Source organism: Lepidochelys kempii, chromosome 6, assembly GCF_965140285.1.
Source record: "Lepidochelys kempii isolate rLepKem1 chromosome 6, rLepKem1.hap1, whole genome shotgun sequence".
Classification (NCBI taxonomy): domain Eukaryota; kingdom Metazoa; phylum Chordata; order Testudines; family Cheloniidae; genus Lepidochelys; species Lepidochelys kempii.
This window is the reverse complement of record NC_136385.1, coordinates 100,920,226-100,939,978: the sequence shown is the minus strand read 5'-3', so window position 1 is coordinate 100,939,978 and position 19,753 is coordinate 100,920,226. Positions and strand designations below refer to the sequence as shown.

General features: G+C 40.3%; 1 protein-coding gene across 1 annotated transcript in view; it reads right to left on the bottom strand.

Annotated features, from left to right (window-relative positions):
• The window catches only part of TTC8 (tetratricopeptide repeat domain 8), a 73,646-nt gene that overhangs the window by 39,778 nt on the left and 14,115 nt on the right, over positions 1-19,753 (bottom strand). Inside the window, exons 2-6 of the mRNA XM_073349394.2 lie at positions 12,119-12,148; positions 8,393-8,513; positions 6,890-6,953; positions 5,133-5,292; positions 4,405-4,494 (exon numbers count right to left, since the gene is read on the bottom strand). Of these exons, the coding sequence (XP_073205495.1) occupies positions 4,405-4,494; positions 5,133-5,292; positions 6,890-6,953; positions 8,393-8,513; positions 12,119-12,148 (465 nt within the window). The remainder of the gene's footprint in view (positions 1-4,404; positions 4,495-5,132; positions 5,293-6,889; positions 6,954-8,392; positions 8,514-12,118; positions 12,149-19,753) is intronic.

Sequence of the window (19,753 nt, the reverse complement as noted above, 5' to 3'; positions counted from 1 at the left end):
ACGAGGATCTTAAAACTTCATCATGCTTTGGCTTTAGAATCAATGCTGTCTTCTCCTTAAAAAAAAATAAATTGTAAAATCCATAAAGCTGCACATTTTAACTCGTCTTACTTTCTGTAAGAAATATTAATGTCATATTACGTTAGCTTTCTAACATTGATAATTGTACTTGCTCCTTGTGGATGTGTCTAGTAAGATTCATTAGCCTAAGCCCCTTCTGAGCTGAAAGTGATGATTCACTTCAGCTTTTGAAAAAATGCTAAGTTTTCAAGACAGATGCTGTTTAAAAAAATGTATGCATGTGTTTGCATACGTGGATCACAAACTAAATATGAGTTGTCAATGTAATGCTGTTGCAAAAATAGCAAACATCATTCTGGAATGTACTAGCAGGAGAGTTGTAAGCAAGACACAATTTATTCTTCCACTCTACTCAGCACGGAGAAGGCCTCCACTAGAGTATTGTGTCCAGTTCTGGATATCTCACTTTAGGAAAGATGTGAACAGATTGGAGAAAGTCCAGAGGAGAGCAACAAAAATCATCAAAGGTCTAGAAAACATGACTTATGAGGAAAGACCAAAAAAACCTGGGTTTGTTTCTTCTAGTGAAGAAGACTGAAGGGGGACATAATAATATTCAAGTACGTAAAAGCTTATTCTAAAGAGAAGGGTGATAAACTGCTCTTTGACTACTGAGGATAGGACAAGAAGTAATGGGCTTTAATTGCAGCAAGGGAGAATTAGATATTATGAAAAACTTTCTAATGGTAAGCAGAGTTAGTTAATCATTGAACAATTTACCTACGCAGGCTGTAAAATCTCAATCAGAAGATTTTAAAAACAGGTTAGACAAACACCTCTCGAGGTGGTCTAGACAATATTTAATCCTGCCTCAGTGCAGGTATTGAAATAATGACCTACTGAGAACCCTTCCAGTCCTACATTTCTTACTCCTGGGAGAATTCTGCGCCACCGTGCATGCGCAGAATTTAGGTCCCCTACAGATTTCTTTACTTCACAGAAAAGTGACTTTCTGAGGGGAAAGCAAATGGAAGCCACAAGAGCGGTCATGTGTCCCTTCCCAGAAGCGTGTTTTGGGTGCCCAAGGCAGCTGGCAGTTAGGTAAATCACTATGGGGCAGGACTGGGGAAGACCTGGCTAGTGGTTTCTACCATGCACCGGGCTCAGCTGCTAGTCCTGGCTGGGCTTGGGAGGACGGGACTTCCTCTTCCCCTGCACAGCATCCAGGGCTGTGTCAGACTCACCCCCAGATTTTTCCCTGGCTGTAGGAAGCTCTGAAAACTTTCCCCTCCCTCGTGCTTCCTGCACCCATAGCTCCTCAGCTGCAGGAGGAGGAATCACTGTACAGGGAGCTGCTCCCCCATCCACCCAACCCCTTTGCATCCAGATCCCCTCAAACCCTCACAGCTCCCTGCTGCACCCAGAACCCCTCCTGAGGAGCCCCACTCCCCCCTGCACCTGAACCGCCCCGCTGAGCCACCTACACCTGGATCCCCACCCTACCGAGCCCCAACCAGCTGCACCTGGATCCCCATCCCACTGAGCCCTACTTCCCCAGCATCTGGATCCCCCATATTGAGCCCTCCACACCCAGACTCCCCCCACCCTCCCAAACTACCTTCACCTTAACCCCCCTTGAAGAGTCCCATTACCGTTGCACCCAGAACCCTCCAACAAGGTCCTGTGCGTCCAGATCCCCCACTGAGCCATCCGCACACAGACTGCCCCCAAAAGAACCCTCTCAACCCACACCTGGATCCCCCCACACTAAGTCCCTCCACACTTGGATCGTGCCTTGCTGAGCCTGCCTGCTTACACCTGGTATGGAGGGGAAGGCCCTGGGGTGTTTCTGGGGCAGGCCCAGTCCTTGCGCTGTGTCAGGGTTGGGTACAGCCCCACTGCTGAGTCTGATCTCCCACCTCTCTGCTGCCAGTGGCCTGTTATCCCCACTGCAATTCTGGAGCTTCCACGTTTATCTGACAAATAAAATTTGCAGAATTTTAAAATATTGTGCGCAGAATTTTTAATTTTTTTTTGTTGCAGAATGCCCTCAGGAGTAAAAATTTCTATGGCATTTTCTATGATTTTCTATGGCATATTATTACTGCAACTGAAGGTGTCAATCTGGAATGTGAGTATGCAAGCAACCTAACTATCCATCTGCATGCAGAGTTTCCAAATCTGCACATTTAGTTGCAGTACACACATTTGCATACAGAACACCATCTGATTGATTAAAAAATCTGTCACATTTTAATGAAATTTTTATTTAAATGCCTTACGCTTAGAAGAAAAGAGGATTCAGATTTCAAGAGAAATCCTCACCTATCTAGGCTTCAGGAATCGCCCACATATTCCTCTTTAAGACCTTTATAAAGATAGGGTTTGTTTTTGTATAACAATGTACCAATAAGTGTGTATTAACTACAGTCCTAGATAGGCTGACTGCCATTAACAGATTTAAAGGCAGATGTGCAATGCTCACGATTGCATGCCTCAAAAAAGGGACTTCCACCTCTAAGTCAATAGTCAAATACAGCTCAGGTCAGAAGAGAATCAGCCCATCTGATAGCCTTTCAGCGGCCTATGCAAAGTGAACTGTGGCTATCAGTCCACTTCCTTGTGGGCAGGTATCCACATAAAGACATCAACTCAAGCACTCTAGTAAAGAGACACAATTGAGAGGTGACCCAATGACAAAACATGAAACAAGATCATCTTTGCATCTTTCAGGTAAGGACTGAGTTACATTTGTGAGGGAAGGCACACTGATATACTTGTTGAGTTGGTAGAGGACTTCAGTTTCTCTTGCTGTCAATCATGAGAACTAAACAGACTAAAAAAATTATGAGCACTAATGCTCGTGGAAAAACAGACCTAATACGAAAAAGGGAAGTAAGTCATGCTTTGAAAGTGAAGGAAAAAATCCAAACATTTTAAATCTTTTTTAGATTAACAGTGTAGACTTTTATTCATACTCCAAATTCATCCACAAAATTCTCTTCTTAGAGGCTGAACAAGGTATTTTATTGCCTTTTGTCCGTCTTGTATGCATGGTTCAAGATCCATTAGCTGATGTAATATTTCTTGAAAGTAACTGAATGTTCTATCACCATAATGTAATAATGGTTTATGTATGTTCAATGCCTCGTTTTAAACTTTGATTCAGTTTTACCTCTTCACAAACGTTTTCTAGTCTGGGTCACACTGCTAATATTTGTGGACCTAGCATAAATACACCTTAAAATAACGTCAATTCTGTAAACTGAAAAAACATTACGTTTTCTCACTTTAAGATTACAAGTTTAAGGAATTTAATGTCGTCTTTATAATAGCATAGAATGGATATGTGGACAGTAATTATTCCCATTTATTTTTTTTCAAAGGAGGTTTATTAGAACAAACAGCATTATAAAAATATACTGAGGGTACATGCACACCTGTGGTCTCAGATTCTGGAGTGTCTATTTTGAGTCTGGCAACCTATGTAGAAGATACATTGGCCTTACTATGTTAGGCTGCCACCCACATACAACCTTCTGCAGTTAGAAGTTATGCAGCTTGGATCAGGAAGGAGGGAATGAGCTTCTGTAAATGAATTGCTGATATCCTGTACTGGACCTGTCCATCTCCCCTTACTGGGGTTGAACAGCCTGTTGGAGTTTCTTAATCTTAGATCTTGAAAGGGAAGGAGAGAGAACTAAGAAGAATATATTGGTGAGAGGTCTTCCAGCTCCATCCATTGGGGCATAATAGGGGAAAGACCTAATGTTTTCTTGAAGTCCTTAGGACCCTCCCTCTTATGACTGCAATTTCTTCAGACATGGTTGGCTGGAGAAACAGGTTAGGCTTTAGTTTGAACAGCCTTTGCTACTTTTTCCGATGGACACAAAGATGTCAGAGTATATTTGAGTCCAAGTACAATGTCTGTGCTCACACAGATGGTGTCTTGTTTGTTTAAAAAAAAAAAAAGCCTTCCCGATCTAAAGGAGGTGGAGGGGAAAAATAGGTGACCCCATATTAGGACAATTGAGGTTCTAAATACTGCTGCTGGACACTTCATTTCTGGATTTATAAGACAAGTCTATTTCCCGAATCCCAATTTACCACAATATTGGGGATTTGAGGATTGTTAGCATTGAGAAATACCTAATGCAATGTGTTAGTACTGCTAACAAGAGAGTGAGTACTTCTCTGAGTAGCGAACAGACTCCTCAGCTGCTGGACCTTGAAAGATTGTGGCACTCCCATAGTCCAGCAGCTGTGAAGGAAATATTAGGCTGGAAAGGGTCCTAAAAATCTAGAAGACGAGAGAGACTAACGGTAAATTAACACTGAAGTGATATTAAATATAGCAGAACATTGACCAAAATAGTCACATACCTTTGCTAACTTTGGTTTTTGAGCATATTTTGCTAAATTCAATCTAGACAAGTTTATGAAAGGACCCTCTGGATTTGTGAGCATAGAGGCCTGAAAAAAAAAAAAAGTGTTAAACAGAATGAACCCATTACACTATACAAATACATTTCAAATATCAGCTGAAAAAACCTTTAATGGAAAAAAACATAAATTATAACTGTAGAGTATGTTAAAAAAACGCTTTTTTTGCAAAGACTTGGGAAGAACTGGTTATATGCATATATAGCAGGAGTTCAACAACAATTTTTGCCTACCAAAAAAACCCAGGTTTACATTATGTCTTCAAGCCAGACACACTATTGGTGATTTCACTAACACAGCATAATTTAGCCAGATTTAATCTTAGTAACTCACTGGTGATTTTAAAGAAACTATTGCTCTCTAACAGTGGGGAAAAAAAGAAAAAAATGTTGAAAACTTGGAGAGGGCTCCATCCTGCTTCTGTTGAAGCAGTTTTCTTCATGGAGTTCAGTGAGTGAAGAATCAGGAAATTTTGTGAAATGTTATGCATATTTAAACACAAGTAAGGTTTGATAGCATTTTATTCAATTTTTTTAAATATAGAGCTTGGCTATCTACTTGAGCTAACTTTCCCAAGTTTGATTTTTTTCAGACATAATTTTTAAGCTCAACTACACCATCGCAGAAGGGAAAGCCATCCTTCACAGTAGTAAAGCCAAGTCACTCACCGTTCCTAGTCTGACACATCTTCCAGAAGCACTAGTAATTGGGCGAGCAGTATGAGCAGTTCTAGGAGTTCTTATAGCCTGTTCCATAGTGCCTGGTCGTCCACTTTGTGTGCTGGGTCGCACAAACCCTGTAACAGGTCTTCCTGACTGAGTCACTGGCCTAAATTGAATCAACAAATATTAAAATGAAGAGCAGATGAGGGAAATGTGTTCATAGAATCATAGAGATGTAGAGCTGGAAGGGACCTTGAGCTCTTCTACTCTAGCTTCCTGGCCTGAGGAAGGACCAAGTAAACTTTGTCCATCCCTGACAGGTGTTAGTCTAACCTATTCTTAAAAACATCCAAGGATAGGGATTCCACAACCTCCCTTAGAAGTCTATTCCAGAGCTTAATTACTCTTAGTTAGAAAATTTTTCCTAATATCTAACCTAAATCTTCCCTGTTGCAAATTATGCAAATTCTTGTCCTACATGCTGTGGACATTGAAAACAATTTATTACTATCAACTTTACAACAGCCCTTTTCATATTTGAAGACTGTTATCAGATCCTCCCTCAGTCTTCTTTTCTCAAGACTAAATGTACCGAGTTTTTATTCCTGTCTTCATACATCAGGTTTTCTAAACCTTTTATCATTTTTGTTGCTGTCCTCTGGACTTTCTCTAATTTGTTTCCAGTTTTCTTAAAGCGTGGTGCCCAGAACTGAATATGCTATTCCAGCTGAGGCCTCACCAGTGCTGAGCAGAGTGGGATAATTACCTCCTATGTCTTACACAGGAGGTAATGAATACATCCTAGATAATATTAACCTTTTTCACAACTGCATCACACTGTTGGCTCAAAATCAATTTGTGATCCATTATAACCCACAGATCCTTTACAGCAGTACTACTGTAGTTGTGTATTTGATTTTTTTGTTTGTTTGTAAGTGTAGTACTTGCACTTGTCTTTATTGAATTTCATCTTGTTGATTTAAGATCAATTCTCTAATTTCTCAAGGTTGTTTTGAATGTTAATCCTCCAAAAGTGCTTGCAATCCCTCCCATCTTGATTTAATCTGCAAAATTTATAAGGATACTCTTTAGCCAAGTCATTAATTAAAACATTTAATAGTATCAAATACAGGACGGACCTCTGAGGGCCTTCACTACATACAGATATCTTTCCAGCTTGACAGCAAGCCATTGGTAATTATTCTTGGAGTACAGCCTTTCAACCAGTTAGTTATGCACCCACCTTACAGTAACTTCATCTAGATCATATTTCTCTAGTTTGCTTATGAGAATGTCACATGGGACTGTGTCAAAAGCCCTATTAAAATCAACATAGATCATGTTTACTGCTTCCCCCATCCACTCTATATCAGTAACCCAGACAAAGAAAAAAATTTAATTGGTTTGGCAAGATTTGTTTTTGACAAATATTACTTACCATCTTATTATCCTATAGGTGCTTAACAAATAAATTGTTTAATACACTTGTTCCAGTATCTTTCCAGGTGTCAAAGTTAGCCTGACTGGTCTATAATTCCTCAGCTCCTTTCCCCACCCCTTTTCTAAAGACAGGTACTATATTTGCTCTTCTCAAGCCATCCTGGAATAGAAGTGGTATTTCCACCAATTTATCAATACAGAAACGCTACACATTTAAACCTAACATTTTGTAATTTGTTAAACTTAATATGTTACATTAATGTGCAGATCCTAAATTTAATATATTTACAAGTTAAAGCTGCCAAACATAAGGAAATAGATACCTAACAGCTGGACTGGGACCTCCACCCTGACTGGTTCCAGGGAGTTTCAAAGAAGTTCCTGGGCCTACAAAATAAGAGTATTATCACTTAACGTTTGTAAATAGCCACCCTAAGGTCCTTAAAGAGAATGAGGACCTGGTCCTCAAGACAGGGACCTTGTAGTCCAGATTAGACCTTTTGATATTTTCTTGGGGCATCCAGAACTGTAAATCACCCTGTTCTTCTGCTTTAGCAAAGGAGCTCCCTGCCACCCACGTCGGTTAGCCAAATTCCTTAGCACGCTGCAAGTTCTAATTTTCTTTCAGATTAACTCTTGATATACTTCAATTCCCAAATTCTCCAGAAGTATCCCCCTTAGTCATTAGTCACTTTTATCCTGAGTGCTATAGAAATCAATACATAAATAAAATAGTGTGACCATTTTTTCAGAGGCTGGGTCTCTGCCTTTCAGCTATTAGAGGGTTCTCCCCTATCTTATTCAACCAACTGTTGCTCTCCTTTCAAAAGCTCTCTTGAACTTGCCTACTGTAGATAACTACTTTTATTTGTATACACCTGGCTTAACATTCATTTGCATGATATAAACTTAATCTATTAGCTACTGGCAATTTTTCTCTAAGATGCCAGTCAGAGGTCATCTCCTTTTCAGTCCTTGTTTTAATTACAGGCTGACTATATTTTTTCATAATGACTCCTTGTTGAGAAAGGCAGATGGTGAGGAATCCTGAGAGAGACACTGGAAGAAGCCAGGAAAGGGCCAGAGAGGAGACCTAGAGATGGGCCAAAGAAGGACTCTGGGGAGGGGCTTGTGTACTAGGAAAGGCCATACCACCAACAAGCTTTCTAGGAAATGGTCCTGGGAAACAGCACAGCAGAGCAGTCTTAGATTAGGGCATACTGCTAATCACAATTTAGGATTCCAGGGGTAGGACACATATTAGAGGAAGGATCCGTGTCCTTTCTACCTCCACCAGTGCTACCTCCTAGAGAAGTGGTACAGAAACCCATGCACTGAGGGGAAAAGGATTACTGAACCCGAGTGGAAGACTGATGGAGGAATCTTGCCTTGAAAGCAGACTTTTGCTTTGGTTGAAAGGCCAAAGCAGCAGCATAAAGTACACGCCAAATGAACTGCCCAGCCAGAGAGGAACTCAAGGTACCAAGTAAAGGTAAACTGTGACAGTAGATGCATCCTGATGCCAGGCTAGGTATGCTGCTATTATATTCCTTAAGAGATGAGGGCTTTACATAACTGAACAGATTTAAAAATCTATTAAACTGCTAAATTTAGTAAACAAAACTATTTTTCTTTCAGCTGAATCTCAATGTACCTTTTACAATGCCATGTTATATTATTGAACACTTATATTGTGATAATGACTAAAAATCAACAGTAGGTTGGTCCCTATAACATTATGTACTGTACAATTATATACTAGATGACAGTCCTGCCACAAAGAATTTACATCATTTTAATACATTTAGGTGAAAGTCTGTACTTACGTGCAACTTGAGCAATGGCATTTTCATCAAGAATTATCTCTGCTATTCCCTCCTGATCTATATCAATTTCATCCACATAAACCATTTCCGTTAGAGCTCGTGTTTTCAAACTCCAAGCAGCCTACATAAGGATAAAGCAAATAAACTAAAACATTTAATTTTAGTAGGTTAACCTTTTTTAATCCCTTCATATTTTATACTTTGCTTGAGGTGAGCAAGGTAGTGATTTGACTGACTGGTTCAGGTGGCAGAATTTTGATGCACTGTAATAAATACAAAACATTAGGACTGGTCTTTGGAACAAGCAATTGCTTGAGGTTCCATGGCTGGAAACATTTCCAGCCTCAGTTCCAAATCACCAACAGTCAATCTCCCCTTAGCCACACCATTACAAGAGGGGAAGGCAAATCACGGCCCTATGTACCTTACCCTAGGCAGCTCAGTGCACAGGGGAAAAGAAAATCTTAATCAGTAGGGAACAAAGTTATCAAGTAGGACTCTTGAATGCTAACACTTACAACACTATTCAGTTTCAATACAGGCAGCCTTTAAAAAGGACAATCCAAATCTCCTTGCTTCAGAATAATCACCACTAGTAAACATGTACATCTGATATACTAAGTCTAACTAACTGCACAATACCATTGCAGCATTGGATGGTGAATTGGACAGGCAAATAGCTCAAGTGAACAACTTGAAGCAGTGGTGGGCAACCTGCGGCCTATCAGGGTAATCCGCTGGCGGACCATGAGACAGTGTTTACATTGACCATCTGCAGGCATGGCCGCCTGCAGCTTGTTGTTTCCAGCCAATGGGAGCTGTGGGAAGTGGCAGCCAGCAGGTCCCCTAGGCTGCTTTCTGCAGCTCCCCTTGGCCAGGAACGGCAAACCGCAGCTACTGGGAGCTGCAGGCGGCTGCGCCTGCGGACGGTCAGTGTAAACACTGTCCCGCAGTCCGCCAGCGGATTACCCTGACTGGCTGCATGTGGCCCATGGGTCGCAGGTTGCCCACCACTGACTTGGAGTATTACATGGAATAGTAAATTACTCAAGGATTTTGCTGTATGAACTGCTCAGTGTAGGCTGTTTCACCTCTCAAACCAGAGGGGAAAAGCTTCAGTGGTTAAATAGAAACTCTGGAAAACTAACATCGCAGATCCAGTTCCCTTCTTGATAACTTAATATACATGTACTTACAGGCCTAGGATGATAAAAAGGATTGCAAGATCAATCACTGACTTTCTTTCAGACATAGAACAGACTACCATAAACATCCCAGCATGAGACTTATTAAAATAATCAGGTTTATTTCTTCCCTGACACTGGCCTAAACAGACCATTAGCAAAGCATGCTTAATATTTGCAAATGAGAAATAGCAAGGTTAATTCTTCTCTAAATGAAACCAAAGGGGTCAAACACACAAGGACAAATCTTTTTTTGAATCCAGGAACACTGGAGGGCCTGCTATAGAAGGAACCTCAAACTTTTCATAATGTGTACCACATTTTAATAGAGACTGACTCAGAGACTTTTCCTCATTTAGGAGCTGGGAGAAGAGACTGCATCCAAACAGCCAGCTCAGCCACATTTGGAAATCTGTTAATACTAATAGGAAAAAAAAGAACAGACTAGGGCAATTTGAATTTAGCCAATTCCAATGTAATCCAGGTCTACTTTTTCTTCTAGTTTCTTAACCTGTAATTTTGGTGACAACCTTTAATTTCATTAAATATTTGCAGTTAAAAGTTCATCTTACCTTTACATATTTTCATGAAGCTCCATACAAGTATTTCATTTCCATGCTATATTCCTCTTTTTGATGCCTTACCTCCAATTTCAGCAAATTGCTGGTATAGACATCAGTGTAGCTGAACCAATGCCAACTCCTAGCATACATAAGAAAAGCTGCTTTGTAGTGCTTTTCCATGAAATTTGCAGCTTCCCTATTTATACTGGTACAGCTAAACCAATTGCTGAAAGAGGCCAATTTTAGTATCGGTAAGGCCTAGATAAATCTTCGCTCTTCTTCACCAACAAGAAGCACTAGGCAACTTCTTTAAAAAAGCAACATGCATCCTTTTGTCATTATCAGTCAGCTATTGGAAAGTTAGGGCCCTTAGGCTGTGCTTCTATGTTAAACTACTAATTGGGCATTGTATAGACAACAATGATCTTAAAAATCACATACTATCACCTAATTACACATCAGACTTCAGATCAGAGTATTGCTTATGGCAATGCTTCAGTTATCAGAGTTTTGATCAAAGCAGCAATAGATGGAACATTACCAAATATGGAACTTAAAGGTTGCATGCATATAGGGATTTTTTTTATCTTGCAAGACAAGAGGATGATCCACAATCCTTGTTATCTGTTAATTATACAAGACCCATAAGAGAAGTAGGTACTGAATAAATCCAATGCTGGTGTGTGTATGTAACAAAGTTGGTGGAATTCCCCCTCCCTTTTCCAAAAAATGTAGATAGACTGCAACATAATCACTTTAACCCTCTGGTTAACTAAAGGAAGCATACAAATTTTCAGATGAAATAATAAATGTACAAAAAGATGCTAAAGGTGCATGGCAAGATAGCAAGATAGGTTTTTGAAAAATAAAATGGGATTTGTGAAAACATCTCCTTTCATATAATCTACTATTTACGCAGTGTAAAGTGATACAGGGCTTTGTTAGAACAATTTTACTTGGCTACTGACTCTTCTGAAGAGAAAACGAAAAGTATACTTTTCTCCATCAAAACAGATAACTGTAACCAATTTTCCTGTCCATAATGAAACAATTTGGTTTTATTCACCTATGGTCTCATCTTCTGAGATGCTGAGCACTTCATAACAGCCACTGAGTAGTCTCATTCTGAATTACTTCAATTGGAGTTGCTCAGCACCTCTACTGTCTATACAAAGTGCAAGAATAAGGTAGATGCTACAATGAGGAGCACTATAGAAGATCTTAAGAAAGCAAGATCTTTGCCCACCACACCAGCTACACAGAGAAGCACCATTTATCTCCAAATCTGAGCTCAAGCCCTAATGTTTTTCTACCAAAAACTTGTAGCAGTTCCTGCTATATGTTGTTTTATTCTAATATGGAATGTGTTTTCTGCTTTTCAGTTTACACAATAAGGCCAAAATCTACAAGTTTTTAAATATATTCCATTTTATTAGTACCAACTACAGGTTTTAAAAAACAGCCTATTTTAATCCTTTACTGCAATACCACGCACAGCAATTTTCTGTTACTTCTTTCAGAATTATCCTAATACGAAATTGTAAGGATACATTAATGTAGTGGTGCACAAACTTTCCAGTTGTGCCCCCCCTTACCATTAACGGAATCTGTCCATGCCTCCCCCCCTCCCCCCATTATTGTACCGCCAAGGCTTCCTCAGTAGTGGAATTGGGGCTGAAGGTGGAGCTGGGGACGGAATTGGGGCTGGGGGAGGAGCTGAGGCTAGAGGTGAAGCTGGCATGGGCGTGAAAAGGAAATGAGAGCTGAGGTTGGGGGAGGAGCAGGACTAGGGGCTGAACAGGGTTGGGGCGGAGTGGGGCTACACACATAGTTGTAGATTCACATCCCTGGCTTGCCATGCACTAAGTCTCTATGTAGACAAGCCCTAAGGAATTAAATGAAACAAACATCACTATACAACATGCTATAAACTATTCTCAGTGTTTTTTCAAATACTGGTACTTATGAAATTTTTTTACCTGAGAAACTGTGAATTCACAATCAGGTTCCTAGAATGAATAAGAAAAGGAGGAGTGAAATAAGAAATGGAATCAAACAATGAAAAAACAAAACAAACCCATACATGGAACAGCAATGTAACTAAATCAAACTACTTGATGTGACCTCTGTCGTCCATTATCCACCATTACCAGATTATTTTACTCCTCTACATTTTCAAGACCAAAGAGATGTTTTCCATAACAGAAGTAGATTTACAGCAAGTAATATCTCAGACATAGCTTGGTTTCTTGTTTCAGTTTGGTCACATTTGCCAAGTCATAGATTAAACATTAAGGGGTTTTAAAATGTAAGAATACCAGGTGAATATCCCATATACAAATATTTTTAAATGTACATCTGAAGGTACAGCTAAATACCATTGTTAAACTGTAAGTGACACTCAGAAAATAAATCAGAATTTTAGGTTCAGGAATATGTAACAAAATCCTCACACGTGGCATGCATGAAGAAAAGGGATCCCAATTTTTTTTTTTTGTTAGCCACTGATGGCTTCATCGCGAAGTTCTTAAAAGAAAATAAATATCTGCATACAAACAAGTCTTTGTATACATTATGATGGAGACTGTATTTAATTCAAAAAAATACCCAAAACATTATATTTTTCAAATTAACACTATAGTACTGTCGTCACCATTTAGAGAAGGCAAAACACCTAAGGGGGGGGGGGGGGGGAATCCCAACAACTTCAAGGCAATATTATGGCAAGTGAATTTGGGGACCTAAAACTTAAAATATTTGAAACCTTCAGAGAACACGAAAGTCATTCTAGTACCAAAAAGAATCCGTATGGATCTGGAACACCAGTGTAGAATCTGCAACACAGGGTAAGATAATAGATTTTCCAGCCCCTATATTTTCCAGCAACTATAAGAGGGCTCACTTAAATTTTCCAATGTATAAACACAAGATTGTCTAAGTTTAGAAATAGTGCAAAATATTTAGGCTTCAGTACACTAACCCAGCTCTTGCAAATTATTGTAGAGTGAGCTGGTAGCAACAAACCCCATACTTAGATTGCCTACCATTTTCTAATAGAAAAGAATGACTTTTTTTACTGAAAAGCTCTAACACCTCCATTATTAAACAGTCAAATTTGGTAGGAGAAAAGAGCACAAGACAGAGAAATGCCTTTTCTCTGTCCCTTCATTCTGTTCAGTTTTGGCTGAAATCTGAACTATGAAAAAAACCACCATTCCCTTCTGTTACTTGCCTTGTCAACAAAATTGTGGTAGCATACTAAAATAACTGAACATTAACATTGCAAACTAAGGCTGGGCTCACATTGCCAAGGCAGGAGCATCACACGTGACACCGATTAACAACAGCAGCAGACAGCTTCTTGGGGAGTGAGGGGAGAGATGGGCTGAACTCCCCTTGACAATCCCCATCCTATGTACATTGACCCAGCACACAGCCCTACTTAGCCATTTCCCCACTTCTTGGAAGTATAAGATAGGGAAGGTACTCCTCCTCCACTGGAGGGGGGGGGGGAGAGAGAGAGAGAAGATAGAACCAACCTTGCTCCTCCTCACATTTCTCCCACTTCCACCAGAGCAAGTCTTTTTCTACTTGCTAATATAGTTAGCTGTAGCTCAAGCTGTGCTATAGTGATGAAGTTTCAGGGTTTAAATCCTGCTGATGATGCACGATTTTTTGGAGAGAGGAGGGGAACCGTTACTACTGCATATAACAACGTTTGTTTGTATCTCTTTTCCTTTTAGGAAACAAAATTAAGAAATTACTGACAAACTGTTCAAAGGATATTACTTAGGTTGCAAAATCAAACACAAAAGTTAGACAATGCCAGCAATTTCATGGTGCACGGGCTGTCAAGCTGTCTGGAGTGGTTCACAAATGTGGGTGCCAACCTCAGGGCAGACTGTTACAAACCAGGGCACAAACCCCAAACTGGTTGTGTGTTCTATAATTAGATTTCATCAACCAAGTGTCAAATGTGAACTCCCCAACCACTATACCAGCTTTAACATGGAGTCACAGACAGTCCCCTAGGGCACTCGGGTCTATCTTGCTACCCAGGCAAGCCTGCCTTTGTGACACATGGTCCCTTACACCAAAAAAAAAAAAAATCACAATAATATTCAGGTCACTCCCAGTCCCTTACTCTAGGTCAATTGTATCTTAGATCTCTAACCAAAGGCAATGCTTGTAGCCAATCCTATATTAAACTAACTAAAGGTTTATTAACTAAGAAAAAAAACCTTTACAAAGTTAAAGCAGGTAAACATATACCCACAATTGAGTTACAGTCTTAGGTTTCAAAAAGTAATAGAAACGGCTGCAATGTGCAAGCTCTATATGTCCTTTAAGGCTAACTCAAGTTAAGAAGTTTGGGAATACCTTGCTTATGCTTAGAAATACTGCCCTCTCCAAATTCCAAGAAGCATAATGATAGAGATCCTTCTGGCAGGGATTTTTATTCCTTTCCCCCAGTTCAAAGTGTGATGGGTGGAAGGTTTGTGCACATCCCCTCTTCATGGGTGCGGAGGGAGTAATTAAAGTATTTTGTGCACTGAGGTGCCAAAATTGTTTGTCTGGTGTCTATAGGCCTTCTGTTGGGCAGCAGATGACACCTCTTGTGGTAAACTAGTATTTCACACTTGGTAATGTTTCTCTCCTGACTAGTTAAGTTTCCAAGCTTCATAGCGAATACTTTGATAGTTACAAAGCAAACAAACACTTAAATATTAATTAGAATCCCTGGTTATAAGGTTTCTATGGTAAAATCCCCCCAACATTCTCTGATAAAAAACATAAAAATCTGTTTTTCCATGATTAAAATGAAATGCTGAACTGAGGTTTCCCTAGCCACAATACAGTGGAACCCTGCTTATCTGATCTAATTGGGATCGGGGCCAGATCGGATAATCAAAAATTCAGATAACTTGGAGAGCTTCAACTCCTGGTGGCAGGGCTCAGGCGGTCAGCCCCAGTTCAATTAATACAGAGAGCCAGAAAATGGAGGCTCAGATAAATGGGCTTCTGTTTTTATTTTTGCACATAATGTAAAAACTAAAGATTCTCTGTACAAAAATGCAAATTCCACATTTTTTGTGAAAAACAGATTTCTAGGATTCCTGCTTATAACTTAGGTGTGATGGGGGTGTACCAGGACCTTTGATGTCTCCTGCAGGAGGCCTTGCTGTCCTACCACACCCCAAGCCAGAAAAGGAGCAGTAAGGGTGGGTCCTCCAGGTCTCCCTAGAAAGCTGCAGGGAAGCAGCCAATAGGAACACAGCAGGCTCAGATAACAGGAGCTGTTGGGGCTGAGCAGATCAGTTGCTGGCTGGGTCCAGAGCCCTGAGGAAGGACTGGACAGCTGTGAAACTGCCCAAGCAAGGAGGCCTGGGGGAGACCCTGCGCAAACAAAGAACAGAAACCTTCAGCCTTGAGGTAAAGGTGAAGCGGAAGGGGCTACGTGCGAAGTGGCTCAGGGAATAGCAGCAGCAGCTATTACAGGAAGCAGCTGCTACTTATAGGGTCCCAGGGTTGGGACCTGGAGTAGTGGTTGGGCCCAGGTTCTCCCCACCAGTCACTGGCCTGAGCCCTGAGAAGGGGTTAAGCCTTGTTTAGAGACCCAAGTGAAGGGCATAAGTCCCAGGGAGAAAGCTCCAGGGGCACTGCTCTATACCAGGGCAGACATGGACTTAAAGCTCAGAAGGCACTGAGGACTGAGCCCAGAGACAGGGCTAAAGACTTTAACAAGGACAGACCCTGTTGAACCTTTTACCCCAAAAGGGATTTGTTTGTGCTTAGAGACTGTATGTGACTTGGCTAGAGGGCTGAGCCACTAAAGACCCACCTGACGAGGTTAACAGCTGTCAGGGGGCGCAGAGAGAGTGTGCAGTTTCTCACACACACAAAACAGGAGGTGCTCACAAGAGGTGGGTGCACACCATCACAGTGGGATACAGATAATGCGAGATTAACAAATGCAACAACTCAAAAACTTTAATAAAATCCAAACACTAAACAGATCTCTGTAAAAGTAATACTCATTTTAACAATACTAACACACAGGTGAGCTGGACTGATTTCTAACCATGCATTTGTCAGTGTTCAAGTGAGACTGAAGGGCCTTGGCAGGAGCTGGCACCTGGAAATTACAAACAAACTATTCAAAGACTATTATTTAGATTGAAAAATCAAGCACTCAAAAGTTAAAAAATGCCAGCAATTCAGATTGCATGGGCAACTTTAATTCATCCCCCTTGTGTATATGCATTATGATGCAGTCCTTAATTATGATCATTGGGTGATGGAGGGATGGTGTCCAGGGTATGACTCTCCACTGTGTACTGAATCAGACTGCTTGTAGGATCTGTATCACCTGCTCTAGAAGTTGTGCTTAGAAAGCAAGGCAGAGGGCTGCAGGAAGACAAACTATTTTCTTGTGATTAGGACAAGTGAATTCCACACAGTCAGTCCTAGTCTTAGCTGTCCCACACACTGACTGCCTGTGTAATGCTGAGCAAGTCACTTTAAACCAGACATTGGCATGTGGCCACTAATGGTACATTCCTCATTTGCTGGATGTCCAATTTCAGACAGGGCCCTGATAAGCAGAAATGCAGCACTCTGAATTGCAGATGAAGTCAGCAAAAGCTGTGGATGCCCAGCATCTCTCACTGCAATGCAGTGTGGTCTGGAGGAATCATACTGCAATCACAAACCTCCCAATATGTGATATATATATATATATATATATTTTTAAGCCCCAACTCCTAGAACCCTATGTTTACATTAGAATCTCAACTTACTTTAAAAAAATTTTTTTAGCTCTCATGACAGTAGAGAAAGGTTGAAAAGATGTGACCCAAGTCACATTAAAGGCTCAAAACCCAAAACATAACTAAAAAGAACCCTGTAATAAGGTGGCTGTCCCCCTTAAATGAAAAAGGTCCAGCAAAATAGGTGCTCCCATTTTGGCCAGTTAAGAGGGTAGGGTTATAAAGGTTCAGGTAGCAGCATGGAGAAAGTCTCTGAAAAAAGCTACAGAAGGTTCCTGGGGGAAGGCTGAAGGCAAGATAGCAGCAAGCGAGGTCTGCTGGACGACCTCCCCGAGCCAGGGCTCAAGGCAGGAGAGTAGCAGAGGGAGTTGTCTGCTGATTCCCAAGCCAGAACTGAGCACTAAAGGCATTTGAGTAGTGGAAGATCCTATGTGCCTACAAATCTGAGAGGAGAGGTTAATGGAACAGGGAGAGTGATGGATGCCCCTCTGAGGATGAGCTCCCAGCACAGAGGCTGTAGGGGAGCAGGGATGCACTCTGGCTGGGATGGCTGTCCTGGCATCCAAGGACCAAGAGGACCAAGGAAGATGCCAGAGTGTGATATATGCTCCATCAGTGGACTAGATGTCATCTAATTTTAAGGAATACGTGCACTGGGATGATAAATGGACTACATTTAGGGCCTTCTGTTATGGATTATTTGCACTAGGGTTTTTTATGATAAAGCTTCCCCAAGGAGGGGCTGTGTTGAATCACAAAATCCTGTTTGGAATCATTTGGGGCTGAAGCGGTTCCTGTCTCTTGAATACTTGACTTTGTTTAGGATGTAATGTTCTTTTAATAGGTACTAGTCTTCTGGATGCTACTATATATTTTTTATTCTTATAAAAACAAGGACATTGAGGTTGGTCCAAGTTGTCCTTTATTCATCCCACTGTGTGCATTATAGCTTTGCTGCTCAAGTTTATGTTAAGTATGAGTGTGGTTGGATAAGTGCCTGTGTTGTGCTGGGAGATTTGCACAAGCTGTATATAAGGGGTGTGTGCTGCAGTGAGGCGCTGTGTTTGGGGTTATTTGTGTGTGGTTGTGCAGGTAGTTGTGATTTGCATTTGTGGGGTTGTGCAGGGAGAATTGAGTTTTGTTTAGGGGTGTAGGTTACACAGGGGAGCCTGGGATGATCTGTATGGATGAAACCAACCTTTTGAAGAACTGTAGCTGTTGGACCAAGTAATCTACCATCTATGCAATCCATCATCTGTCCATCTCCCTCATATCACTGACTTTCGCCAATGAAATTGTAGCATGGAAATTAGCTGTAAAATAAGGGTTATGATTGGCTGAGTTACTGCTGATATCACAATGATTTAGGACTGTTGGCCAGATATAGGTCTTACTGTTTTATTATATATAGATATGGGCTACTAGAAAATGGCTTCAGAGCAGTTGGTGATCCTCCATACTATGTTGCAATAGCAAACGAGCAATTTTAAGGATACTGTGGCAGCCCTAACTCAAATGCCTGGATATTCAAGTTGTGTATCTTACTCTAGGCATTATTTGTTAACACTAATTTAGAGTCATCCAAAATATTTCCTATATAAGAACATTCATCATAACTAAGCTAAATGAAGCTACGAGAGTTACATTCCCTCTCATTTTTAAGAGAGTAAGGTTGACCAACTATACATGGTAGGGTGTATACACTGCCTTGCCTGCACTAGAGTTATAGGATGTGTTGGCTAATACATTTAAGTTGGCTAACATTTAAGCAAGCAATGGAACTTATTAGTCATTTCCATTCATGGAAATGATTAATAATAAAAGGTAGTGTAACAGAATAAGAGTGGATCCTGCAATTTTTACTCATGTACATAATCCAACTGAAATCAATGGAACTAGTCACCTTGAGTAAAGACTTGCAAGAATAAGCTAACAAGTGGCCTGGTCTTAACAACAAAGGGTCTAAGTTAGTCCTCTTTTACACATCTAATCCCCTCTTGAAGTTGCTAATGTTGTAAAAGTATAAATGAAAGAAGAATTCAGCGCAGATTTATAAACCCTTGAGGGCATTTTAAAATGAAAGTTACTGTGTGAAATCAATCCATTTTGAGATAAAACTACCAAAAAGAGCTGTTTTTATAAAAACAGAAACCTCTAATGTAACATCTTAAAGAAAGAGGAGAGCCTCAAACACTGTCTGGATAACTATTTGACGCTTATAACATGCCTGTATCTACAACTCAAATTTAAGGTAAATATGAATTGATATGTGCAACATACTGTGAAAAAAATCAGTGTATACTGAAAATGCAGGCCAAATTGCTACTGGCATCACTGTACATGTACATTGTCATAGTGCAGGGAAGTGATTAAATGAATCACTAATAATATTTATCTTTACATTTAGTAACCACAGCAATTTGTGTCAACAGTTTATTTCAGCTGAGGATGCTTTCAGAAGTGCATCTCCATGTGAACATGTTAATTATATGTTTACTCTGACCTTGTTAAAAATCAGCATACAAGTAGCTAGGTTCAAGGTGTTTTAATTATTTAGCAATTACTTCATTTCTATAAAAAAAAAAAAATCAATCCCATAGGAGTAACAGCACTGAGGGTCAGGGGAGGGAAGTATTTAAAAAAAAAAAAAGGGGGTTTAGTGAAAGCACAAAGTCCTATAGTAGAGCATTAAATAAGTTTTTTTTAAAGCAGGACATTCATTACACATCTATTAACAATTATACTATTGAGCCATTTCCCCTCCCTCTTAATAGCTGAATTACATGTTCAGTTAGTACATCTGTGCTGGTTTAGTGCCTTGAATGTGACACATGGAACACAAAG